Genomic DNA, 24966 nt, shown 5'->3' with positions numbered 1-24966 from the left:
TTTTTAATCTGTTACCGACACAAACTTAAACAAAACGACGAGTTAAATGTAATTTTTTTTGTTACACTTCTCGGAGAAAACGGTTACAACATGGGCTTTCATAATATGATATTTTAACATATTAATGTTATGGATATTTAATAATTATCTTGACAAAAAACAAAGACTATAAATAATTTATTATGAATAAAATTATGAAATTATTTACAATTTGATGACTAATTCATCGCATTTTTTTATATGTTAAATTTTTCATAGAAGTTTAAAAATTATTTTATTTTCTTTAGGCATGTATAACTAATTTATAATCTTTTATGCCATAATAAGTTATAATATAATATTTCTTTTTATTTTACATTAATATCCATTGTTTTTATATATCGTCTACAATTCTCTAATTACGTCTATTTGTTCAATTTTTTTATGATATAGAATATTCATCGTAAATAGATGGTTTAAGATGCCAAAAAATGATTTACTTGGTAAATATAATACATCAAATATTACAAATACATTAGTTATTTAAATAAATAACCAAAAACCGAAAATTTAAATTCAGGGTATAGTGTTTGTTTATAGATTCTCTACTGCTGACGTCATCTGTGCCTCTTTCTGTCTTTTTCAGATCGCACGTTGTGTGAAATCTCAAATAATTTTTGATAAATCAGTTTGGTGTCGTACTCTCTCTCTCTCTCTCACTTTAATAATTGAACCTAGTTAATGAAAAACATTAAAAGCATAGTCATTAATTACAGTGGATTATTATAATTGGAAGATAGAGATAACCGGTTAAGTAGAGTCCAAACCAAAGTAAATGAGTTAAAGTCGGTCGGTTAAGCACTACTTGGCGACTATTTGCGTGTTACTCGTAGCCATCGCTCGTTTTGTTTCTTCCATCTTCTTCTTCTTCTTTCTTCTTCTTCATCCATATAATAATTTACAGCAAAACAATATCCATTCGGTGTTTACTTGGGAACTCCCGAGAAGCCTCCACCGAGATCTATTCGGCTGTCTGGTTCTAGGGTTTTCCCTTCGACGAGTCTCTCTATTTGATTGGATTCAGTGTGTGATGAAACCAATCTCCGTAGCAGAGATAAAGATTCTTCTGATATATCCGGCTAGGGTTATCTTCGATTAGTAGTTAGTACGCTTTGACATGATTTGTTTGGTTTCCAATCTGCAGCTGTTCGATCCTGTTGCTGGTGTTTTGTCTCCACGAGACGGCGAGTTCCCCCAAGTTTCCAGCTTTCTTGTCTGAATCTGAGATTAGTTCAATAACATCTGCCTTGGATAGAGTTTAACAACTACGAGATCAATTTTTATTTATTTAAAAACTGGTACATTTTTTTGAGTTATCGAGGAATTTTTTATTCTTTTGATGCTTGCACTGACATTTTAATGATCTGTGTTAATAAATTTGCATTTTCAGTGTCTGATTCTTTGCTACAATGTCTGAACTAAAAGAGCGCCTGCTTCCACCAAGACCTGCTTCAGCTTTGAATCTCAGAGACGCTGCTGCGTCTCGCTCTTCTGCCTCTGGAAGAACTTCCCTTCTCGGAGTTGACGTCTTGGGTCTTAAGAAGCGTGGCCAAGGCCTACGTTCTTGGATCCGTGTTGATACTTCTGGGAACACTCAGGTCATGGAGGTCGACAAGTTCACTATGATGCGTAGATGTGACTTGCCCGCTCGTGATCTTAGGCTTCTTGATCCTTTGTTCGTGTACCCCTCAACTATCCTCGGCCGAGAGAAGGCTATTGTTGTTAACTTGGAGCAGATCCGGTGTATTATCACCGCAGATGAAGTGCTGCTCCTGAACTCTCTTGACAACTATGTCCTGAGGTATGTTGTTGAGTTGCAGCAGAGGCTTAAGACTAGTGGTGTAGGTGAGATTTGGCAGCAGGATAATGGGCAGTTGAGTAGGAGGAGGAGGAGTTTCGACAATAGTTTCGAGAACTCGTCTCCTGATTATTTGCCTTTCGAGTTTAGAGCTCTTGAAATCGCCCTAGAAGCTGCTTGTACCTTTCTCGATTCCCAGGTTAGTAGTAGTTTAATGTTGGCTGAGGTTAGATTTAACTTGTACACATTGATTGAACTTTGTGTATTCTCTATAGGCTTCAGAGTTGGAGATTGAGGCATACCCTTTACTAGACGAGCTTACTTCAAAGATCAGTACACTAAACTTGGAACGTGTACGTAGACTAAAGAGTAGACTTGTAGCGCTTACAAGAAGAGTCCAGAAAGTTAGGGATGAGATTGAGCAGCTGATGGATGACGATGGAGATATGGCGGAAATGTATCTCACGGAGAAGAAGAAGAGGATGGAAGGATCTTTGTACGGTGACCACCAATCCTTGCTGGGTTACCGATCAAATGATGGCTTATCTGTTTCCGCACCTGTCTCTCCTGTGTCTTCTCCACCTGATTCACGTAGTAGACTGGATAGAAGCGTGAGTATTGCTAGGAGCAGACATGACAGTGCAAGGAGTTCAGAAGGAAACACGGAGAATATAGAAGAGCTGGAGATGTTGCTCGAAGCTTACTTTGTCGTCATTGATAGTACTCTAAACAAACTGACATCGGTAATTTACTGCCCTCCTCTCTCGGTTTTACTTTCTTTAATCTTTCATTGCTGGGAAGCTTTAATCATTTGTGTCCGTCTCTTTACTTGACAGTTAAAGGAGTACATTGATGATACTGAAGATTTCATTAACATTCAACTGGTAATACCTCAAGATTCAACCTCTTTATATCTACCACAGCTGAATGGTTAATCCAGATTGAGAAACCTCTCGAGTCTTTTGATGTTTTGGCAGGATAATGTGAGGAATCAGCTGATCCAGTTCGAGTTACTTCTGACGACAGCAACATTCGTGGTAGCCATATTTGGGGTGGTAGCAGGGATATTTGGAATGAACTTTGAGATAGATTTCTTCACTCAGCCAGGTGCATTCAGATGGGTACTTCTAATTACGGGAATCTGTGGCTTTGTCATATTTTCGGCGTTTGTCTGGTTCTTCAAGTATCGAAGACTCATGCCTCTATGAGAAAGAGAGGACATGATGAATGTGCTTACCCCCCCCAAGTTATTATGTTGCTTATTACATCATTACATGACTGTTGATTTGTTTCCTTTGCACAATTAAACATTGCCAATGCAAATGTGATAAAATCTTTTGTCATTTATTTAGAAACGGGTAACAGAACCTAGTTGTTTCAAAAGAAAAATCATGAAAATGACTATGTATTGAACGAACACAAAGCCTTACTCAGTTTTTACTTGTGTGGATTTGAGAACCAAAAAATCTTCAGACGCACTACTTGTTAGATGATGGAGACGTCGAGAGGCGGGCTTTGTCAGCCTTGTACATGTAATCTTGGCGAGAATGATGGTTTGTCCTAAAAGAAACCAAAAAAGCTTAAAAAACGAGTAAACCCTGTGGAATGTTGTTACTAAAAATCAGATGTAGTACAAATTCAGTGCTTGCTATTGGAACCTTCAGAGCTTGAAAAATGAAACAATGTCGTGAATACTCAGGAACTTATATGGGCCTATATGAAAGCCCATTATTATTTTAAACACAGTATGTTTTGTTACATGCTAGTGTAAATATAACCTTTCTCTTTTACTTGTTTTACACCCAACCAAAAAACGCGGTAAATACGCTATAACAGTCCCACATTCGAGGATGTGGAGCTTCGTAGACCCCAAACAAATTCCTTCCCAACAATAAAGTAGGGAGGAACACGTGTCCACCACCTTCAAGGCTAATTGTTTGTCATTAGTGTATGATTAAGATTATTAAGGCTATATCAACCACGCCAAGTAGGAACCCTCGTTTTCTTCTTTCTCAAGTTTCCTTTAGCCCTAGCTAGATTATGCAAAAATCATTCACTTTTCAACGTTATCGAATATCACTGTAATTAATTGATAAATTCAGATCTTTTAAAGCTCTCATTTGTTGGATGTTCTAGTCTTTTTCTCCCAAGCTATTATTTTTATTTCATATAATCTGAGATCTGGGGCGAAATTAGGTTTTATGTTTTGGGGTGATCTTGCTAGATACACGCATGAAACGTACACAGCACACATGTGATTGTTTCTCAAGAACATGTATAAATCCCAATACATAAGCGGCCAGCGAGAAAAATTTGTTAGGTAACACAAATTAAGAAAAAAACGCAAATATTTATTTCTTTTGTTTCCCTAACAGTTTCTTCTGATAAATAAGCGTTTCACAGGTTAGATGATCTAGATTCAAGTGCTTCTCATGCTACTGGAATGATGACGAAGAGAAACTGTTTCGGATTCCCCGTCAAGAATCGAGGTAGCGAAAAGAAGAGAGCCTCCAAATCTTTCAGGGAAGGTGTCAAAATCGGATCAGAAGGTCTGTTTTCCATCGGCAAATCCGTAACGAGAGCCGTTTTCCCTGAAGATCTAAGAATATCAGAGAAGAAAATCTTCGACCCTCAAGACAAGACACTCCTCATATGGAACAGAATGTTGGTCATTTCTTGTATTTTAGCTGTCTCCGTTGATCCTCTCTTCTTCTATCTCCCCATTGTGGACAACTCGGGAAGCAGCTGTATAGGGATCGACACGAAGCTAGCCGTTACAACAACGACTCTTAGAACGATTCTTGACGTCTTTTATCTAACTAGAATGGCTCTTCAGTTTCGTACAGCTTACATAGCTCCTTCTTCTCGTGTGTTTGGTCGTGGTGAGCTTGTGATTGATCCTGCTAAGATCGCTCAACGGTATTTAACACGTTACTTCATTGTGGATTTCCTCGCAGTGCTTCCCTTACCGCAGGTAAAAATAATAGAGCCTTGATCAACACTCTAGGTTTCATCAGAAGGACTTGATTAGGGTTTTCTTTTGTGGGGTTTTGTAGATTGCTGTATGGAAGTTTCTTCACGGATCAAAAGGAATGGATGTGTTACCTACGAAAACGGCTCTGTTGAACATTGTAATCACGCAGTACATTCCAAGATTCGTTAGGTTTATACCGTTAACATCGGAACTAAAGAAGACTGCAGGAGCTTTTGCTGAAGGAGCTTGGGCTGGTGCTGCTTATTATCTCCTCTGGTACATGCTTGCAAGCCACGTAAGTGTCTATATACATGACTCTTGTTGATTAGGTGCTTTTATGATTGTGTCATTTACGTTTTTTTTTTGGGCAGATAACTGGAGCTTTCTGGTACATGTTGTCAGTGGAACGTAATGATACTTGTTGGAGATTTGCGTGTAAAGTCCAACCAGATCCAAAACTATGCGTTCAGATTCTGTACTGTGGGACCAAATTTGTGAGCAGCCGTGAAACAGAATGGATCAAGACAGTCCCTGAGCTTCTCAAGAGCAACTGTTCTGCTAAAGCAGATGATGCAAAGTTCAACTATGGGATCTATGGCCAGGCTATATCTTCAGGCATTGTATCATCAACAACGTTTTTCTCCAAGTTCTGTTATTGTCTTTGGTGGGGTCTTCAAAATCTCAGGTAAACTGCGTCAAAATCTATGAATGCACCTGTTTCTTGTGCGGTGTTTTAGATACTGTTCTAAAAAACGGTTTAGTCCGCAAATTGAGTCTAAACGAAAATGTTTTTTTAAACCGATCTTTTTTAAAAGAAAAATCGGTCTAGACATTCAAAATATCAGGTTTGCGCCTGCTTAAATAATAATCTTCTATAAATCTTTTAGTAGCAGTCTAGAAATTTTTGAACATTGGTTTTAACTTTTAAACAATATGGTGTTTCTTTCCCAGCACGTTAGGTCAAGGGCTGCAAACAAGTACATTTCCAGGAGAGGTTCTGTTCTCTATTGCCATTGCTATAGCTGGGCTTCTTCTTTTCGCGCTTCTTATTGGGAACATGCAGACTTATCTTCAGTCACTTACCGTTCGTCTTGAGGAGATGAGGATCAAAAGACGTGACTCTGAACAGTGGATGCACCACAGGTCACTTCCACAGAACCTTAGAGAAAGAGTCAGACGCTATGATCAATACAAATGGTTAGAAACAAGAGGTGTCGATGAAGAGAACATAGTCCAGAGTTTACCTAAGGATCTAAGGAGAGACATAAAACGCCATCTCTGTCTAAATTTAGTTAGAAGGGTAAGTCTTCAGAATCATAATGCTTAAACTTGCTTTACAAGGAACTAAGAATGTGTTCTGTGTGTGCAGGTTCCTCTGTTTGCTAATATGGATGAAAGATTACTTGACGCGATCTGTGAGAGATTAAAACCGAGTCTTTACACGGAAAGTACTTACATTGTCCGTGAGGGAGACCCGGTTAACGAAATGCTCTTCATAATCCGAGGCCGGTTAGAGAGTGTAACCACAGATGGAGGAAGAAGCGGTTTCTTCAACAGAGGGTTATTGAAAGAAGGAGACTTTTGTGGTGAAGAGCTTCTGACTTGGGCACTTGATCCTAAAGCAGGCTCAAACCTACCTTCTTCCACAAGAACGGTAAAGGCTCTGACTGAAGTAGAGGCTTTCGCCCTCGAAGCCGAAGAGCTCAAGTTTGTAGCAAGTCAGTTTAGGAGACTTCATAGCCGACAGGTTCAACAGACTTTTAGGTTTTACTCTCAGCAATGGAGAACTTGGGCTTCTTCCTTCATCCAAGCTGCTTGGCGTCGCCATTCGAGAAGGAAGAACGCTGAGCTGAGAAGGATCGAAGAAGAGGAAGACGAGATGGGTTATGAAGATGAGTATGATGATGATGATGCTGAGGAGGAAGACGAGAGGACTCCAGTGTTTACAAGAACCGAGTCTTCTTCTAGACTACGCTCGACGATATTTGCATCAAGATTTGCTGCTAATGCACTGAAAGGTCACAGACTAAGGAGCACAGAGAGTTCAAAGAGGTTGTTGAATCTGCAAAAGCCTCCGGAACCTGATTTTGATGCTGAATAAATGCATTTATTATACACATAAAATGCTATATATATATATATATATATATATATATATTATGTAACTTGTTTTACAAACTTTTTAAGATTATTTACACAAGAGCCAATGATCCTTCAAAGACCTGCATTGCATTTTTAACAGATCCTACGTCGATATCGGCTAGATTCCCAGTCTTTGAAGCAACAATGACACAGTTACTCCTCTCTTCTGCGTCTGGTACAAAGAGATTTGCTTTCTCTTCTGAAGAGAACAACCCAATACTGGAAGAAAAAGAAGATAAAACACACACACATGTCAGTTCTTGAAAAATAACTGATCAGTGTCTGTCCTAATCAGATTTTTTTCACCTTGGTTTGTCTCTAGCATTAGCTAGTTGAATAGCAGCTGTGTTTGTAGCAATAACTCCAGCAGAATCATTTATCAGAGCAGCCAACTAAGTAAAGGTCAAGAAATGGAATCAAGTTAGATTAAAGTTTCTCAACCTTTTTTCAGTAGATACCAGACAGATGCCTAAGGCTTAGAGATACCTGTCCTGGTGTTGTGATGAACACTATAGATGTATCATCACCTACATATTCTTCAACGTTTTCTCTCTCTTTCTCATGTGGAATCACATAGACCGGCTTGAACCCCCTGTAGTTTATGTCAGAGGAAACAAACCAAACATCTCAGCAAAGACATTAGAAAAACTCTGAGGTTGTTGTCTTACTACCTTATACCCCTTGTTATCTGAGCCCATTTTGTAAGTGGAAGCAAACTATCACTATCTCCTTTTGACTGCATTGATGCCTTCGAATCTGATTCGATCCCATGGATCACTATAAACTTCCCTGTGTCCACTCCAGCTTCCCTGTACTTGTTAGCAACAACCTCTTTCAATCTCCGTGAAACCGACACCCTAAGTGGCAGCACAGGAGTCCTTGGAACGCTCCTAAACGGTCTTCCCAACCAATCCTCCATCTGGTCATACCTGAAAACCATAAAACAGCCAGTAAAACTTTCCATTCTGGCTGCCTTGTGAAAGAGGCTAACTAACTCACATTTTATAACCTAATTCAGAAAGGTTGGTGTTTTCTGCTGTAAAGGTTTCAGATAGCATCAGACCAGCTCCAGCTGAGTTGACATTCGGGTAAATGTAGCTAACTCTGTCTCTAGCCGTTGTCATGAACAAGAAAGCTGCGTGGCCTAGCCCTGCGAGCTTCGTGGACAGAATCATATCATAGTACCTTCCCTGCAACACAAGGAAAGTTCATTTTAACATATCTGATTTAAAAACAGAACAATAAAAAGTTTTTTTTGAAAAAAGGTACAAACTTTGAGAAGTCCGATCATGTCTGTATATTCAGCAGGTTCAGGCCAATGATCGTCTGGATCATACACATTAGCCCATCTCACGTTTTTGTTTAACTCGTATGTTTGTTTTCCTCTCTCTGTCGTTAAGACATCTACTTGAACACCAGGGTACCTTACAAACAACATTGAAAATGTTCAAACAATGTTCTGCTTTTTCAGTATAAAAGACTCTTTTTTTTTTTAACTTTTTTTTTTAACCTGTCTTTAAGTAGCTGGATCGTCGGGAAAAAGAGTAGATTCTCGTAAACACCACCGGAGACGACGCAGCAACACCGTCGGACATCTCCTCTGATTTTCAGCGGCAAAGAAGCGAGCTCGACGGTGTAACCCATTGGAAACTTCAAGAACCCGTATGGGTTATCAGGATTATCCGGCGGTCTCGGATCCTCTTCTTGTTTTCCGTCGACGAAGAGTGAACCGTATTCGTTATTGAGGTCTTCACCGTCGTCGAAGGGGTCGAGCCACGCGCTCTTCTTCTTCTTGAGATTGACTGATACATCCAAGGGTTTGGAGGGTAGCCGGGTTTGGAAGTTGAGGAAGACGAGTTGTTTGGTTGGAAACGGCGGCGTTTTGAAGAAGGGAGAGATGGGTTTAGGTGATTGAGGAAGTGAAGCCATTGGAGAGTGTTGAAGGTGTTTGAGCCAAAGAATGAAAAAAGTTTGGATTTTTGAATGTTTTTGGAAAGAGAAGAGAAGAGATCACGTTACGAAACTAGGATAAGTGGGGTCCCAATTGTTGTTACTTTTCCACCTTAGAATAAATAATTCATTTAATTTTGTCTCAAAATAATAAATACACGAGCAAACATTCCCTAATCTGAAGCATTAATAATTTCTTAAACTTTACAGTAATCAAACCCATGACTTACTCTCGGGTGATAAAAAAAATTCAGACGAGAAGAAGAACTAAACGATGACGTGTTGAGCGGTGACTCGTGAACATCCTTGTCTTCTCTGTCTCTCGTCGATCAGAAAGACATCAAAGGCTGAGCTTATAAGCAAAGATCTTGTACGCAGAGGCTTTCGCAGCGTGAATCCAACGGTTATTTACTCCTTCATGCAAGCAGCTGGTCTCACAAACGACCATCTCATAGGCTGCTTCAGATACCAAGACTGTTGCGTAGATGCAGAGACAACAACAACGAAGGCCAAGAAGAAAAGAACGAGAGTGATAAATAATTTTAGTGCTATCCTTAAAACTAATTAATTGAGTACAACCATGCATGTTGTTTCCTTTCAAAGATTATTTAACACGACGAGATTTTGCTATAATACGCTGAAGTGTTCTGTTTTTTTTCTTGCGTTGTATAGAGATGTTTTTGGGTTCTGCTTATTAGAATGTTGTCCAGAAAAAGAAAAGATATATAGTCGCAGTAGTTTCATACTTGTATATATGTGTATATATATATATATATATATCTTTGGATGAATGGTAACGCTATTACAATATTCAGATTCATATGGTAAAGTATAATGATTAGGGAGAAAGGTGAACTAAAATGTCTATACGTTGCAAACTCAGAGGGAAAAAACTGTGTGCATCGAGTCACTTTTTTTTTGTCAACTGTGCCATCGAGTCACATTAGGGGAAAATTTGGAGAAATGCACTCAAATAAGAATAAAATTTGAAAATTACATCCTTATTTAAGTTTTTAGAAAAATACACTTATATATATATATATATATATATATATATATAAATTTATCTAATTGTCCATTCTTAATATTTCTCAATTTCTAATATATTGTTTAAAAATAATTTAAAAAAATCTTTAGAGAATCTACCAATTATCCTTTTTAATATATCAATACAATATCTTTTCCATATCTTTTTAATAATATCTTAAATTATTTTATTATTTTGAAAAAAAAAGAATCCAAGATGCGTCTCTTCTTCTAGTCTATTTCCTTCTCGTATCTTCTCCATTTCTGATTTTTTTTTCCTTTCACAGATTCTTCATCTCATCTCATTAACAGAGGTTTGTTGATTCATGAATCAAATTTCAGTTTCTTATTCTAGCAATAGTTCTGTTTTTTTTTTTCTTTTAGAAAAATTATGTTGCATTTGGCTGGAGTTTTAGGAGAGTGGAAGATGAATAATGAATCATGGAAATTCATGGTGAATACCAGAGCATGAGGTAAATTATTTACCATTAAGGAAGGCTTGAAGTTTGACGAGATGATTCAGATGGTTCATGAAGATTTTGGTATCAATAGGTTGGGTAATGAGTTAGAACTTAGCTATGCACTACTGGAATCAATGCTTAGTTGGACACCTTTTGTTTTTTCTTCTATGATGCTGAATATGAATTTGGTTAATGAAGAAAGAAAAGAATATGTATTTGGTTAAGACCGGTAATAATTTTTTCTAGAAGCCTAAAGGAAGTGATCGTTACGAAGGAAGTTCTCTGGTTTAGCAAGACTAATAGTGGCTGTCAGATTTCACAACTTGCCGGTCAAATATCTGCAATCAGACGTAAACAACGAGGCAGAGCTTGCTTAAGAATGAGAAACAACTAAAAAATTGGAGATTCGAGTTTCTTTTACATAAGCCGTGTCTGACATATGCAAGACTAGACGCAGACTCTTTTACCATCTAAGCTATTGATTTTTTACGACATTGGCCCCAAAATTATTTTTAACTAGACCGGCCCTCAAACTAATGCTTGATCAACCTCCATTAAGGCACGGCCATTACATTCTACGTCTAGTGAAATGAAAAGAACAACCAACTTGAATCAATGCATGTATCAACCTTCTCATCGCAAGCTAAAACATCTAGATGGTAAGAGCATCCTCGACGCCAAATCATAACAATAAGAAGCTATATAAGAAATTTATTTTACAACCAAGGCAGAAGTACACTAGTGGCAGATAAAGTTTCTCTAACTGATTGCCACAAATATCAACATATTTCAACTCAAATTTCTCAGTAATCACAAAGACATAGCCAATAAGTTGCTTTATGTTTTACCCCGTAGCCAATTCATTGAATTGACAATCTCAGGAACCATTGGATTGTAGAACGAACAAATGTTATTCAAGTATGTATACTACTGGAGACTAAAGAGGAGAGGATAAGAGAGAGTAACGTACTGTCATGAGTTATAAAAACTAAGAAATAATTAATTTTAATTATATTAGTTTATTATTTTCGAATTTATATATTAATTTATAATTTATTTATTAATTGCTGAAATATCCAATTTGGGTAAAAACGTCAATTCACAGTTAAGAAAATGTATTTTTCAAAAAGTAAAGTAAAAAATGCAATTATCAAAAATCAAACTGTTATTGGAGTAATTTACAAATTATCCAAGTAATCTTATTTAAAGATTTAAGAAATATTTTATTCTTTTTTTATTCGTTTTTTTTAAAAAACTTCGTAATAAAATAACAGCCGTGCATTGTGGAGGTCTAATTCAACTTTGGCATATTCCTTGAGCTACATTGAATACTAATGGCTCGTGTCTTATATAGTCTAAGGTAGTCAATTACATGCAAGTAAAAAAAAATCAATGCTCCTATGGACCAATTGTATACAAAAAAAGCTAAAAAAGAGACGAAATAAATTGAAGGGGTATATTAATTAGAGTACTAATTACGTGTCCTCAGTGATATGTCAAGAGCATTACGTGTCGATTATAACCGAAACACAAGTATGAGTGTTTATCGAATCTTACCAAAGTAAAAGTGTAGTGGATCCCCCGCTTAGTAATTAGTATAGATCCTAACCACGCGCACTTCCTCGTGGGTCCCGTCTTTGTCTTTACCGGTTGTCTTACTGTTGTTAATGGTTAAGCCTTTGAAGTTGGTTTACTTGGCACAACTTTTAAATCACTTCTTCTTTCGCTAAGATCTTTTTCTTTTTCGGAAATATATTTTAATTTTTGGACATTGCTTATTTACCATTTGAAAATTTGAGGAATATGAATTGAATATTTTTTATCATCTAATATAACCTTTTCCAAAAGTATTGATTTCAGCTTTTTCCTAAGAATTTATTTATTACAAATCTTTAAAATAGAGAAAATGATATAGTATAGATTGTATTAATAAATTTAGAGAGATTACTTTTCTAAAGCACCACGGTTTCTTTTTCTTTTTTCTTTTCATTAATGCAAATGCCAGAACTATTCTTAAATGAGTTTCTTTTAATTAGCTCGATTTTCTCTTACATCTGACTAATACACGCGCCTGTATATATATATATATATCTCCTCTTTACAGAGCTTTGGATGTTGGCATAATAGACAGAGAGAAGAGACGTAACAGAGGCAATGGCAGATGCAACGGCAAGTGGAGGCAACACAAGTTTCTCCAACTCCAACTCTAATAAGATCCTTGTCTCTGAGGTTTCTGTTTTCTTTCCTTTCTTTCTCAAATTTGGGACCTCGATCGCCACATTTTACTCACGGTCACGGTTAATCAGTTGTCGTTAGTCTCCAGGAATCGTTTTAGAATCCCATTAGTGAATGGCTTGATCGACACAAGTCTCCAAGAAAAAAGAGAGCGAGGGTCTTCTTAAGGATCATTTAATGACTTAATGGTTTTTGATGTTTGTTTACATATTATTATTGATTTTTTTCATATTATTATTGTTGCATGCAGAAAAAGAGCTGGAAAAACTTCTTCTCATACTTAGGCCCTGGGTTTCTTGTTTCCATTGCTTACATTGATCCTGGAAACTGTAAGATTCGCTCTTTATTTTTCAAAAAAAATATCACTTTATATATTATACACACAAAGCCGTGCAATTTTGTTTTTTTACTCTTTTTGTTACAGTTGAGACTGATCTGCAATCAGGAGCTCAGTACAAGTATGAAGTACGTTAATTAACCTTTACTAGGCCTCGATTCTTTGTTAACGTTTACGGTTTGCATTGATTGTGTATCCACAGCTTTGATCTCTTTAAACAACGTCCTTTGTCAAATGTTAACGAAAACTCTAAATTTAAGCCTTTAGTAAAAAAAAAAACGCTAAATCTATCGGTTTTGGAACATAATCTATCTAGACCTCAGTTTTTACTGATTTTGATAAAACGATACTGGTAACAATGAACAGTTACTCTGGATCATATTGGTGGCGTCATGTGCAGCGTTGGTGATTCAGTCTCTGGCTGCAAATCTTGGTGTTGTCACAGGTTCAACTCTAAAATCTAATAAAAGTCTTTCTTCCTTTCTAATCTTTATATACACATTAATTTGCCTATCGTAGACCATTGCAGGGAAACATCTAGCAGAGCATTGTAGAGCTGAGTACTCCAAAGTTCCAAACTTCATGTTATGGGTAGTAGCCGAAATCGCTGTAGTCGCTTGTGACATTCCAGAAGGCATGGCATGATGTCTTTATTAAGTTTTTATTTTCGTCTTTTCAGTATCTCAAGAAAATGATAAAATTAATGGTCAGTTATTGGTTTCCTCTGTGTACAGTAATTGGAACAGCATTTGCTTTAAACATGCTTTTCAATATCCCGGTTTGGATTGGTGTTCTTCTCACAGGGTTTAGTACATTGATTCTTCTTGCACTTCAAAAATATGGGGTATATATATATATTTTTTTTTAATTTATACTGCTCTTACATATCTTGGTTTTTGATTCTTATCTGTTTCTTGAGGCTTTTACATTGCTAAGTTTGTTCTTTTCAGATTAGGAAGCTCGAGTTCTTGATTGCGTTTCTTGTGTTAACTATTGCTCTATGCTTCCTTATTGAGCTTCATTACTCAAAGCCAGACCCAAAAGAAGTCCTCTATGGTCTCTTTGTTCCACAGTTGAAGGGAAATGGTGCAACTGGATTAGCCATCTCTCTCCTTGGTGCCATGGTTATGCCGTAAGAAAACTATCTGTCTCCCTCTCTCTCCCTCAACCAAATTACAAAGAAGTTCTCATATGTTTCTTCTTCACAGGCACAACCTCTTTCTACACTCAGCTTTAGTTCTCTCTAGAAAGATTCCTCGTTCAGTAACCGGCATCAAGGTGATTAATCACCTAACATACATACCCTTTCGTTGATGTTATGAGTCTAAGTTCCTCGTTGTCATCTATAGGAAGCTTGTCGGTATTACTTGATAGAAAGCGGATTAGCACTTACGGTGGCATTCCTCATAAATGTCTCTGTGATATCAGTGAGTGGTGCTGTTTGTAATGCCTCAGATTTGAGTCCAGAAGATCAAGCTAGCTGTGAAGATTTGGATTTAAACAAAGCTTCGTTTCTTCTACGTGTAAGTCCTTAAACCCTACAAGCTTTAGTTTCAACCTCTTGCATAAGTTAAGACTAAAGGATATATATACTTCTTGCATTCTTGTGATTACCACAGAACGTTGTGGGTAAATGGAGCTCAAAGCTTTTTGCTATTGCGTTGCTTGCTTCGGGTCAGAGTTCTACAATAACTGGAACATATGCTGGACAATACGTAATGCAGGTGAGTAAACCTCAGTCAGGTGCTCCTGAGTCTTTGTTTGTTGTCTGATTCTTGTTATGTTCCTTTTTTTTTGTTGCAGGGGTTTCTTGATTTAACATTAAGGCCATGGCTCAGAAACTTCTTAACAAGATGTTTAGCTATAATCCCAAGTTTAATTGTAGCTCTCATTGGTGGCTCAGCTGGAGCTGGAAAGTTAATCATCATTGCCTCGGTAACTCATTATCTCAAATTCATATTATACATTTTTAACATTAATCATCTTATCTATTTTGCAGATGATCTTATCTTTTGAGCTCCCATTTGCTTTAGTCCCTCTTCTCAAATTCACATGCAGCAAAACCAAAATGGGCTCACACGCCAATTCACTCCTGGTAAGAACTTTTACTTCCCTAATATATGTATGGATCATATATAATATCATTGATCGTGTCTTTTTTTCTGTAGATTTCATCTGTGACGTGGGTCATTGGTGGACTTATTATGGGTATCAACATATATTATCTAGTAAGCAGTTTCATCAAGCTGATTCTTCATGGTCACATGAAGCTTGTAGCCGTCGTCTTCTTAGGAATTCTTGGATTCTCAGGCATTGCCATTTACTTAGCTGCCATTGGTTACCTTGTCCTCCGTAAAAACAGAGAGTCCTCCACACATTGCCTACCCTCAAGTAACTCTCAGACAGCGGAAACACTTCCTAGAGAAGACACTGTTAACATGCATACCTAATGGAGTAGCGGTCACATGCAACGTAGACTGAAGAGTTTAAGATAGAACAAACATTGTTTACTTTTTGTAATGTATTACATATAACAAACATGAAGTTGTTTACTTGGTTTGATATATTAAATAGAGTAAACATGAAGCAAGCATTGAAGCCTTCAAGACAAAATCAAAATTCAGACATTACATTTGAAACAAGGATTTCACATAAACAGAGACAGTAACAAAACATCTGTTTGTTTGTTTTTTTTTTTTTTTTTGAAATAGAAAGCATATATCAATCGCTAAGGATGATACTTCAGGGAATAAGCTATTCAAGACTCGATCTTGATGCCATTTTGGCTCGATTCTTGTGATGTAGAAGGAGGAGGAGGTGGAGGAAGATGACCCTTCTCTTGCAAGCTCTTAACTGTATCATAAAGGCTTTGCTTGGTGGAAGTGAACTCTAAGCCCAAGTCCTTAATCTTTTGGTTAGTGAATTTGTATGGCTTGGCTCTTGGGTTCTTCTCGTCCTTGCACCTGCACAATTAACCAAACTAACACAATCATTTTTTTGGTTAAGCAATCTTTCTTGAACTTTATTTACGATAAAGCGATTGATTTGTCTAATTAAAGTTAAGCAAAGAACAAAGACCAAGTTCATTACAACTACTATCGATAAAAATATCTATCAACATATAATACAGTGGTTTACAAAATGTCCACGTTAGTAGTAGGTGACAAGTGGACTTGGACTTATGTTGTGAGTTGTTGGTACACCAACTTTCACCACAAACTATATAAAAAAGAACATGGGACCAACTCACACCCATCATTGAGTCTGAATCAAAATAAGAAGAGGTGAAAGAAGAGAAAAAACATTCATACTTAAAAATATAATTGAAAGAATTTTATATTCTTTTTAACCTTTGTCAAGATTTGGTCATACTATCGTCTAAACTAGACACACGCATTCATGTTTATAGACTAGTGTTGGTCATGACTTATTGCATTATTAATTTGATATACACTAATGACTAATAAGCACGTGTGCCATGTGTGCATGTAACTGTATAACATAAAGTCTTACACGAAAATAATCGAAATAATGCTCTTAAAAAAAGAAGAGTACTTGAGGGTTGAGAGAGGTCATTCTCTTAATAGCCTATACATATTTCATTTCTTTTTGTTCTTTATATCTAAAGAAGTGGAAAACTATGTGGTTACTACGCGTTACTGGTGCATGGGTGCCAAGTATATAATATACATGAATTATATTTGGACCACAATGCTTGATAATGAAATGATGAACCTTTTTTGAACCTTTTACTTACTAGTTAGCTGTAAAAGATTGAAGCACTTCTTTGTTAAAAAAAAAATAGGGTAAACTATCTATTTTCATCGAATAGTAACAATTCCATGCAATTTTTCAACTTCGACCTAGTTCCACATATTATAAGTATTAAAACTTATTTATCCCCAAGTTAGAAAGATCGAAACTCATATCTCCATGAATAAAAGTTTGGCTTGGTTTAAATAGTTTGAACTGATATCAAATTAGTATGTTTTGGACTGAATTTAAAACCTGGCACAACCTGAGATCCAAATACAAATCCGACCCAACTTTTCAATCAGACTTTGGTAAATTTTTAAAATCAGATTGTATCGATTCAATTAAGTTAGTCATTGGTTAAGTTTCAAATTTTTGAATAGTAAACCGATCTAAATCGGATTGTGTGGATTTTAGTTCATACTTAATACATTATGGAGATACGAGTTTTGATCTTTTGGATCAGAGAAAAATAGATTTTATTACTTCTAATATGTGAAATTAGGTCGAGGATAAAATATTGCATGGAACTGTTACTATATAATACTTCTGGTGTATAGAAAGATACAAGCATTACTTCAGTCAATTGTGATATATGTATTTTAAATAATATGCTTCTGTTCCAAGTTCCAACTATAACTTAGAAAACTACGTATTTGTCGAGTTTTATTATTTTGCTGTATGTATTTGTTAAATATAATTTACATAAATATTAAAATTACGTATTAATGTGTTTATGTTGATTTTTTAATCTTTAACAAAAATACCTTGATTTTAACTCTTTTTCGTCTTTTATACCAACTATAGTTATGTAGTAAATATTAGGCGGCATTGGTTTCACTTACTTGGTCGGAAGTGGGTATTCCGGGAATAACTTAGCCAGAATCTCAACAACTTCGCCGCGGTGAAAGGCGCTCTCTGCGAGGAGATAACGTCCAGAGGCCGAGGGTGCCTCGTAGACCAGCACATGGGCCAGCGCGACATCGCGAACATCCACATAAGCCTGAGTCAGATTAGCGTAAGTCTTAGCAGAGCCGGTTAGATACTTGAGGACATGGAAGAGACTGGCGTTGATCGTCGGCTGTAGCGGCGGTCCAAGGACCAGCACGGGATTCAAAACCACAAGGTCAACACCTTTCTCCTTCGCCGTCTCCCACGCGGCTTGCTCCGCCACCATCTTCCCGTAACAATACCAATTCTACATAACACATAACAAATACCAATAGACCAAACATCAAAATAAATTAGTATTGTGTACATCACATCATATAATAATTAGTTAATACAAGGATTAAAAGTCAAGAAGACCTTTGTGTTTTTGCAAAACTCAAGATCACTCCAACAACTTTCGTCAACGACGGCTTCAGGGTCACGGTTCGGGTCCATGTAGACTGCACCAATTGAGGAGGTGATGACCACGCGCTTGACCTTTGCTTCAGCAGCCGCATTAATTACGAACTTGGCTCCGTTCACGGCAGGCTCCACCATTTGCTCCTGAATAGTATTGATAGTATTCATTGATTAGAAGAAAATCAATTAATACCTAATTTGACATATTAATAGTATTCATTGATTTGCGCCTTCCAGCAATTTAATATCTAACCATCTTTTGGTCAAATGTTACACATTCATTCATTAGAAGAAAATGGGATAGTGATTTTCTCATGTATTTCAACGTCTTGAAATTAAATAATACTTTACCAAACTACAACATATCCAATGAATACTATATTTCAAAAGACTTTTAACTTATGTCATGCGATATTTTACTAATAGATCAAAATAATTTTCGTAACCGAAAGCGATTTGATACCAATGCACATTATCTCATGTAGGACCCTAATTTTATTCATTTTTCTCACAAGCCACAGAAAGTGCTAGAAAAATACAAAACCACTGAGAGAAAGATACTCACGGGATCGTCAGTGACCGGAGAAGCCGTGTGAAACACGCCGTTGCAGCCATCAATCGCCGCTTTCAGAGCCTCGTAGTCCTGAAGATCTGCCTTGCACAGAATCAGTCTCTCCTTGGCTCCTTCGAGTTCTCTCAAATGTGTATTCTTTGGATCATCTGCATAAATCATTATAACAAACAAAAACACATATTCAGTTATCAAATCCAACAAATAAGAAAAAAAAGAAGAAAGATTAGTATAATATTGGACCTGGATTCCGTACGGTTCCTTTGACGGTGTAGCCTCTCTCGAGGAGTAACTTAACAATCCAAGAAGCTATGTATCCACCAGCTCCGGTGACGCAGACAGTTTTCCCGGCCGGTGAGGATTCGTCCACTGGCATTTTTCCGGCGGTCGAAAGTGTATGCTTCGGTTTGTGAAGAAAATGATTAATGCGTCGTTACAAAGTGAGTTACGGTTTGTGTATATAAAGACCTTAGAGCATCATTATCACTAAACCCCAAATGGGGTTTCTTAATTTATTTTTATTTTTTATTTTTTCGAATTTAAAAAAAAAAAATGAACTAATTGTGAGCCACCATGCGTTAGTGGAATCCGCGAACATTGTAAGAAACCCTTAAGAACCGACTAATATTTAGTAGTTTTTTGTAACCGATTTCTTAAAAAAAAGTGGATCCTACGCGGGATCCACACGTTAAGAAATCCCCCGATAAAAATGCTCTTAGAGTAAGTTTTATCGTATGATGCAGCACTTGTCAAAGTTTCACCTAACCATGGTAATGAGTGTTTGGTCTACATAATTTATAGGAGTATTTTATTTACATATATCTACCAAAAAGACAAACAAAATTATGATATAAATTTACTCACAAAATATAATAATTTTAATAGAAAGAGGGGTTGGTTGGTGGAAGAAGAATTATTTTGAACAATACACCTTTTAGAATAAAAAATCATAATCTTGGACAAAACTTTGAAATGTACACCTACAATCATTTCACTCTTGGTAATATATACCAATAATCCTTGATAATGACATAGATCTTCTATAATCTGGATGATGTGTGTTGTGTATGTAAGGAAATAGAATAGATTTACATATTTTCTAATGATTTCTTGTATTACTATGCTGGATATGTTACAAATACAATAGTTCTAGAAGAATATGGGTTCACAAGAATGTGTATAGATGGAAAAGACAAGTCGTAAGTTATGTTTACAGTTTACTTGTCAACTCCTTCAAAAATAGATGTTTGGTTTTAGATTCAGACACTATTCTCTGCAAAGTTCAAAGCTATGTGTCTATTACAGGAAATGCTGAGACGACTACACGCACTAACACTGTTTGTGTATGATGGACAGCAGATATTAATTGCACAAACATGTCTTTTAAATATGTATATTTAGATAGCTAGGTGACATGAGATCAAACTAGTTCCACTAAACAATAACAACCATAAGTCTCTAAACAAGCAGCTTCCACTAAACATATCAGTTACCTAAACCACAATAACCCATCTTATTTTTCCTGAATTAACATCATCTAACCATATTCTTATTCACGGATCAAACTGAAACACGAATAGTACCGACTTCTGCTTTATCAGTCTCTTCTTTAACTACTCTCTGATCATCTTCGTTTTCTACCTTACCAGTCTCAGGCACGCTTCTATGACTCTCCTCAGACATATCCTCCTTCTCAATCAATGTTGTGCATGCAGGTATCTCTTTAGCTGATTCTCTCCCTTGTACCTCAGTGTTGGGTTCTTCATTTGGCTCTTTCGCAGACTCTCGCTCTACTCCATCAGCTTTGGCAGCTGGCTCCTTTGCTACTTTATGTTCTTGTCCATCAGTTTCTGATATTGCATTTGACTTGTTTGTAGTAGACTTTAACTCTTCTCCACCAGCTTTGGTTTCAGGTTCTTCCTTATCGTCACAATCTTTTTCACTTTCCTGGTGCATAGATCGAGTCACCCTCTGCCTTTTCTCAGTCCTGCCTTTTGTTCTGCCAATTTCAGCATTTGAGGATTTAAGATTCTGCTCTTCTCTGCTTTCTGGTTCATTGCTTACGCCCTTCAGCTTAGTGGAGTTTGCTACAGGGTCGCTCTTCTTCTTCTTCGAGGATCTATATCCATAAATGTGAGAGATTTCATTCAAGGATCAAACCTTCTATAACAATAACTAGAATTATTGGAAATTTTCACACCTGACGTCTGAAGAACTGCTCAGTTCCACATTCTTACACACATTTTTTCTCTTCATTGTTTTCTGCCGCCGCCTTCTGCATAAAAACGAGGTGCCAACTTAAAAATTGTGGGTGATTCAGGCAGACCATGAATGTTTCTCACTTACATGTCAGATAAAAGAGTAGAATCAGGCAGATCAATCTCCTTTTCCTGCTCAACATTTTTTTAAGAATATCAGTACACTTATCAATTAGATTATTCTGCAAAAGATTAAAGAAATGGTGAATGAATAAAGAGATGCACAATGTAACAAAAATCTCACATCACTGGATGAAGAATTATCCAGGATCATCTCCCAACGTTCTTTTTTAAGATCAAGGTTTTCAACATCCCCATCAGTATACGATACCTGCAACGAGCAGCAGTAGGATAAATTCTAAATCAATCACTTATGCAACAAACTGAGAATTTCGAATTAGTAGTCAGCGAAGTTAACTCACTACATGCTTCCTCTGACGACTAGAATAAGACTTTATGACGCCTTCATAAAACCTGTGCAAATATCAGCGGTAAGATTGCTCCATTCATCACACAGTATTCAAAACGGAAGTTGGCATGTTTCACAATACACTTACTTCTTGTCCAATGGCCACCAGACTTTCAGTCTCTTACCAACTAATTCCTCACCAAGCTCACTATTATGGGACTCCTGCAAACAGGAATATAGCACATATGAAAACACACAGACAAATCAAAGCTTCATACCATAGACACAAAAGGCAATGATTCCACACCACTTCCTCTCCAGCTGTCCGTTTCCTCTTGTGATGGCTTTTGGCAGTTTGTTCAGACTCTTTCCTCGGAGGCGTTATTGCACGAGAAATCTTCTTCTACACAGTTTATTCAATTATAAGTTTGAGGAAGAAGGAAGTTCTTGAGTTTATATTTTGACAAGAAAATTCATTTTCATCATATATGCTAAGCTACCTTGTTCTTTGATGACTGGAGAATATGTGAATCCGTGCTTGCACCTTTTGATTCTGAGTGGACTGATTTTTTCACACTGTCCTCTACCCTCTTAGATTCTGCAAGTGGCTTCTTTGCAGATGCTTTTGCCGAACCATTCTGTGCTCTCTCCTTTTTACTTGACTTTGCAGCAGTCTTTATGCTATCTTCAGGCTTTTCAAGGTCAGATTCCATAAAATCTTCTTCTTCAGGATCATCTTTCTTCACAATCTGTTTCTTTGATACTAGTGCAGCTAAAGACCCTGCACCAAGATTTGTCTCTTCGATCTTACTCCGGCTCCGTTTACGTGACCCCTTCCTAGCCTTACTAGAGGGTGAGAGAGAAGAAACAACAGACTGATTCGTTTGACCAACTTCACTAGGCAAAGATGCTTTCTTGGCAGTCAGCTTTCCAAGTGACGAATCACCAAGTTCTTTTTCCTGCACCTTCTTGCTTGACGACGTCTTAAATGGATAGCCTTCCTCAGTATTCATTAGAGGATTGAGTTCCCGTCCTCTGCTCCTTATTGACCCTGATTCTGTCTCTACGTCTGTACTTTGAGACTGTACTTGTTTCAAATCGTTGCCATCTCTTGCTTTGTCATCTCCTTGCGCTCGAGTTCCACATCTTGCAATTCTCTTAGACATATTCCCCTTGTGAGACATCAAAAGATTTTTGAAGATATTGGTTAAGCAACAAACAATGTGAAAAGGACTTAACACTTAAAATGACAAAGCCTACCAAATATGTATATCCAAGACTCAACCACAAAACCACTGTATAAGCAATTAAACCAAGAGCTCAAGGCGTTAAGGATACCTCAGCTTGTTTGGGCTTAACAATGATGTGTGCTTCAGCTTCGCCTTGGCATATTGCCAAGACTACTGGAGAATACATTTCCAAGCTAGTCCCTGTTGACTTCAAAGCTTCAATGATGCACGGTTGAAGCTTACAGGCGCAAGTAATTAGAACCTTCTCCGCAAGCCACGAAGCCACTGGTGAGAAGTCCTGCGCCATAGAGACCAGCAAAAAAATCAAATCTTATGTCTATTGAAAAGCTTTGGAGACATAAACATGAACTGAGAAAAAAACTCACCTGGCTTTCTTTGTTGACAGCAGCCAAGAGAATCTCGAGCAAATCCATGGGTACTTCTTCACTCTCATGGATAACCGTCACCATTATCGCTTCCATTGAAAGAAGCACCGATTCAGGATGATTCGGTCTTTTAACAGATGCACAAAAGAATAGCCCATCAGCGTTGCACTTGCATAAAGCAGCATATAAGAGTTAATGGATGAGCATTGTTACCTAATGGTTTTCAAGAACTGCCGAAACATCTTTAGAATAAGGTCATCGCACTCCAAGTCCAACATCACCAATGATAATCTGACCCTAGAAACAGTATCAAGCACCCCAACGGCTTTCTTATAGCTATGACAGGAAGTATCAGCTAGTTTTCCAAAGGCTCTTACTGTCATCTTGAAGATCTCCTGTAAAGCCAGAGAAGCAAAGCAAAACGCCATGTGAGAGTAAATTAGAAGAAAACATTACAGAAAGAAGAGGATATAATGTAATGGTATAAATCAAACCTTCATTTGATCATCGTTATATGGGACCTCTGGGGCAGTTATCCTCATGATCTCGGTTAAGCAGGAGACAACGTAGACCCTAACATCAGAATCACGGTTTCTTAAGAGATGAGCAGATACCAAAGCCTTCATCAATGGTCTCAGTGCGTTCTGCACCGCAGCAATAGGATCTTGCACGAGCTTGGAGAGCTGACCCTCGGCTTCCTGAACAGAGAAGCATCGAAATCAGATGGATAGAACATCATAAAACGCATAGAACACTAAAAGGTTTCACCTTTACTCTACAAAGGCATCTTCCATCAGACATTGAACACATTCATAGAGCAAAAAAAAATCTAACTTTTTTATTCGGATCGCCAAAAAAAGAGAAACCCTAACTCGCTTCCTGTAATCTAATCCCAACAAGAAGCCATTTGTAAGGAGAAAACGTTACAAAATCAAAGAATGATTCGTACATTGAGAAGATGGAGAAGCGCTTTGGTAGATGATGGAGGCTTGAGGAGATTTTTTCCAGCATTGACGAGTGCTTCAGAGAGTTCAGTCTCTCCGACAAGAGGACCCATCTTTTCTTCTTCTGAAAACAACATCTAATGATTGATTCAAAACCCTACAAAACACCTGTTCTTGCCGCCTCAAAATCCAAATTGGTCAAAGAGAGAGAGAGAGAGAAAAATGACAACTTTACCAGTCTGAAGCGCCCTTTTATAGTACGCTGTGTTGAACACGCAAGAACTGTGAGGAGATAAATAACTCTCATCAAGAGTTAAGAACGAACGTTTAAGCCTATAATGAACTGTTAATTGATGCTGAGCTCGGACTCTGTCACTTCCCGCCCTTTTTCGGAACTTTTCACTGTTAAGAAATTGAAAATTTGAATGTGTTTTTGTATTCGTCTAAAAAAGTATAACCATAGGGTAAGCAACAGATGAATACTAGCTAATTTCACTCAAGATTAGCTGTGGATTAAACTGAAGGATGAGTTCAACAAAAGAAACCACAAAAGCTTCCAAGAAAAGAGTAGGGAAAGTTTCCAATTTTATTCTCTTATAATCTTCATTTAAGCTTGATTAAGATTAGCCTGTAAAATTTTCAACATGTTAAAGATTTAAGAAAAGATTTATGAAAATGTGTTGTATATTTCTTATTGCTTACACCACTATATATAGTGGTTCATACAAGGTGGAGTTAAAGGGAGAATTGATTACAAATATACTCTACATAATGACATGGTCAAACTCATAAAGACTAAGGTTGAATGGGTCTTCCATGTGGCTGGATGTAAACCCCCAATGGACTCTAGTCTTGAACTTGTATGGTCTAGGTTATGGATCATCCCCTTCATGATTCATAACACTTCCCCTTGGATGCCATAACCATATAGGGTTTGTAACATGTTAATGTTGTCTCATTAAAACCTCTCCTGGAAAACCCAAAACCCAATGTGGTAAAAAAGGAAACCAGAGAAAAGAAAAGGAGTACAACACACATTACTCCCCCTGATTTGGACATCACTGAAGGTCCTTGAGTCTACGCGTGCCAATCTTGTTGCGTGAA

At 37.2% G+C, this 24966-nt stretch overlaps 6 protein-coding genes across 10 annotated transcripts; 3 read left to right on the top strand and 3 right to left on the bottom strand.

Moving 5' to 3' along the window:
• Positions 1–847: 847 nt before the first annotated feature.
• On the top strand, positions 848–3192 carry LOC106294832 (magnesium transporter MRS2-1). Its single transcript, XM_013730503.1, has 5 exons — positions 848–1337; positions 1430–2036; positions 2113–2580; positions 2674–2721; positions 2815–3192. The coding sequence occupies exons 2-5, from the start codon at positions 1449–1451 to the stop codon at positions 3043–3045; spliced, it is 1335 nt and encodes a 444-aa protein (XP_013585957.1). The 5' UTR covers positions 848–1337; positions 1430–1448; the 3' UTR covers positions 3046–3192.
• Positions 3193–3850: 658 nt separating this feature from the next.
• Positions 3851–7008, top strand: LOC106294829 (putative cyclic nucleotide-gated ion channel 7). 2 transcript variants are annotated; one of them, XM_013730500.1, is made up of 6 exons: positions 3851–4157; positions 4241–4811; positions 4894–5106; positions 5183–5496; positions 5763–6111; positions 6181–7008. In XM_013730500.1, exons 1-6 carry the CDS (start codon positions 4111–4113, stop codon positions 6910–6912), a joined length of 2226 nt encoding a protein of 741 aa, XP_013585954.1. In that variant the 5' UTR covers positions 3851–4110; the 3' UTR covers positions 6913–7008. The 2 variants fall into 2 exon arrangements, with proteins under 2 accessions (XP_013585954.1, XP_013585955.1); XM_013730501.1 differs by having other exon boundaries at positions 4231–4811.
• On the bottom strand, positions 6894–8932 carry LOC106294831 (photosynthetic NDH subunit of subcomplex B 1, chloroplastic). The gene is made up of 7 exons (XM_013730502.1): positions 8464–8932; positions 8227–8377; positions 7953–8143; positions 7625–7882; positions 7440–7545; positions 7260–7345; positions 6894–7172 (listed from the first exon to the last, which is right to left on the bottom strand). Exons 1-7 carry the CDS (start codon positions 8880–8882, stop codon positions 7004–7006), a joined length of 1380 nt encoding a protein of 459 aa, XP_013585956.1. The 5' UTR covers positions 8883–8932; the 3' UTR covers positions 6894–7003.
• Positions 8933–12452: 3520 nt separating this feature from the next.
• Positions 12453–15672, top strand: LOC106295554 (metal transporter Nramp6). The gene is given in 14 exon segments (XM_013731485.1): positions 12453–12619; positions 12876–12954; positions 13050–13090; positions 13329–13407; positions 13492–13596; positions 13697–13806; positions 13913–14094; positions 14171–14240; positions 14312–14485; positions 14582–14686; positions 14766–14897; positions 14962–15057; positions 15131–15402; positions 15404–15672. Coding segments are annotated over 14 exon segments (1560 nt in total). The 5' UTR covers positions 12453–12544; the 3' UTR covers positions 15444–15672.
• LOC106295555 (cinnamoyl-CoA reductase 1) lies at positions 15455–19105 on the bottom strand. The gene is made up of 5 exons (XM_013731486.1): positions 18880–19105; positions 18631–18785; positions 18024–18209; positions 17561–17913; positions 15455–15925 (listed from the first exon to the last, which is right to left on the bottom strand). Exons 1-5 carry the CDS (start codon positions 19010–19012, stop codon positions 15721–15723), a joined length of 1032 nt encoding a protein of 343 aa, XP_013586940.1. The 5' UTR covers positions 19013–19105; the 3' UTR covers positions 15455–15720.
• Positions 19106–19876: 771 nt separating this feature from the next.
• On the bottom strand, positions 19877–24250 carry LOC106344162 (protein slender lobes). Of its 4 annotated transcripts, XM_013783565.1 has the most exons (14): positions 24098–24250; positions 23868–24019; positions 23413–23616; positions 23132–23313; positions 22919–23045; positions 22642–22830; positions 21804–22475; positions 21611–21706; positions 21452–21525; positions 21317–21368; positions 21139–21225; positions 20983–21026; positions 20837–20911; positions 19879–20755 (listed from the first exon to the last, which is right to left on the bottom strand). In XM_013783565.1, exons 2-14 carry the CDS (start codon positions 23997–23999, stop codon positions 20197–20199), a joined length of 2493 nt encoding a protein of 830 aa, XP_013639019.1. In that variant the 5' UTR covers positions 24000–24019; positions 24098–24250; the 3' UTR covers positions 19879–20196. The 4 variants fall into 4 exon arrangements, with proteins under 4 accessions (XP_013639020.1, XP_013639021.1, XP_013639019.1 ...); XM_013783566.1 differs by lacking the exon at positions 24098–24250 and having other exon boundaries at positions 19877–20755; positions 21611–21703; positions 23868–24064; XM_013783567.1 differs by lacking the exon at positions 24098–24250 and having other exon boundaries at positions 19878–20755; positions 20837–20908; positions 23868–24063.
• Between the last annotated feature and the right edge of the window lie 716 nt (positions 24251–24966).

Source organism: Brassica oleracea, chromosome C5 (genome assembly GCF_000695525.1).
Source record: "Brassica oleracea var. oleracea cultivar TO1000 chromosome C5, BOL, whole genome shotgun sequence".
Classification (NCBI taxonomy): domain Eukaryota; kingdom Viridiplantae; phylum Streptophyta; class Magnoliopsida; order Brassicales; family Brassicaceae; genus Brassica; species Brassica oleracea.
The sequence above is the reverse complement of the archived record's forward strand: the minus strand, read 5'-3'. Positions and strand labels throughout refer to the sequence as shown.

Excerpts from the sequence above, each read along its gene's own strand:
- LOC106294832 (XM_013730503.1), top strand. The coding sequence starts at position 1,449 with ATGTCTGAACTAAAAGAGCGCCTGCTTCCACCAAGACCTGCTTCAGCT. Across the intron at positions 2,037-2,112 it reads GTACCTTTCTCGATTCCCAG|GCTTCAGAGTTGGAGATTGA; the intron begins GTTAGTAGTAGT and ends TATTCTCTATAG. Across the intron at positions 2,722-2,814 it reads ATTTCATTAACATTCAACTG|GATAATGTGAGGAATCAGCT; the intron begins GTAATACCTCAA and ends ATGTTTTGGCAG.
- LOC106294831 (XM_013730502.1), bottom strand. The coding sequence starts at position 8,882 with ATGGCTTCACTTCCTCAATCACCTAAACCCATCTCTCCCTTCTTCAAA. Across the intron at positions 7,546-7,624 it reads CAGATAACAAGGGGTATAAG|GGGGTTCAAGCCGGTCTATG; the intron begins GTAGTAAGACAA and ends CATAAACTACAG. Across the intron at positions 7,346-7,439 it reads TCATCACAACACCAGGACAG|TTGGCTGCTCTGATAAATGA; the intron begins GTATCTCTAAGC and ends ACCTTTACTTAG.
- LOC106295555 (XM_013731486.1), bottom strand. The coding sequence starts at position 19,012 with ATGCCAGTGGACGAATCCTCACCGGCCGGGAAAACTGTCTGCGTCACC. Across the intron at positions 18,210-18,630 it reads CTCCGGTCACTGACGATCCC|GAGCAAATGGTGGAGCCTGC; the intron begins GTGAGTATCTTT and ends AATACTATTCAG. Across the intron at positions 17,914-18,023 it reads AGTTTTGCAAAAACACAAAG|AATTGGTATTGTTACGGGAA; the intron begins GTCTTCTTGACT and ends TGTGTTATGTAG.
- LOC106294829 (XM_013730500.1), top strand. The coding sequence starts at position 4,111 with ATGTATAAATCCCAATACATAAGCGGCCAGCGAGAAAAATTTGTTAG. Across the intron at positions 4,158-4,240 it reads CAGCGAGAAAAATTTGTTAG|GTTAGATGATCTAGATTCAA; the intron begins GTAACACAAATT and ends AGCGTTTCACAG. Across the intron at positions 5,107-5,182 it reads GGTACATGCTTGCAAGCCAC|ATAACTGGAGCTTTCTGGTA; the intron begins GTAAGTGTCTAT and ends TTTTTTGGGCAG.
- LOC106344162 (XM_013783565.1), bottom strand. The coding sequence starts at position 23,999 with ATGTTGTTTTCAGAAGAAGAAAAGATGGGTCCTCTTGTCGGAGAGACT. Across the intron at positions 22,476-22,641 it reads TTAAGCCCAAACAAGCTGAG|GGGAATATGTCTAAGAGAAT; the intron begins GTATCCTTAACG and ends ATGTCTCACAAG. Across the intron at positions 20,756-20,836 it reads AGCAGTTCTTCAGACGTCAG|ATCCTCGAAGAAGAAGAAGA; the intron begins GTGTGAAAATTT and ends TTATGGATATAG.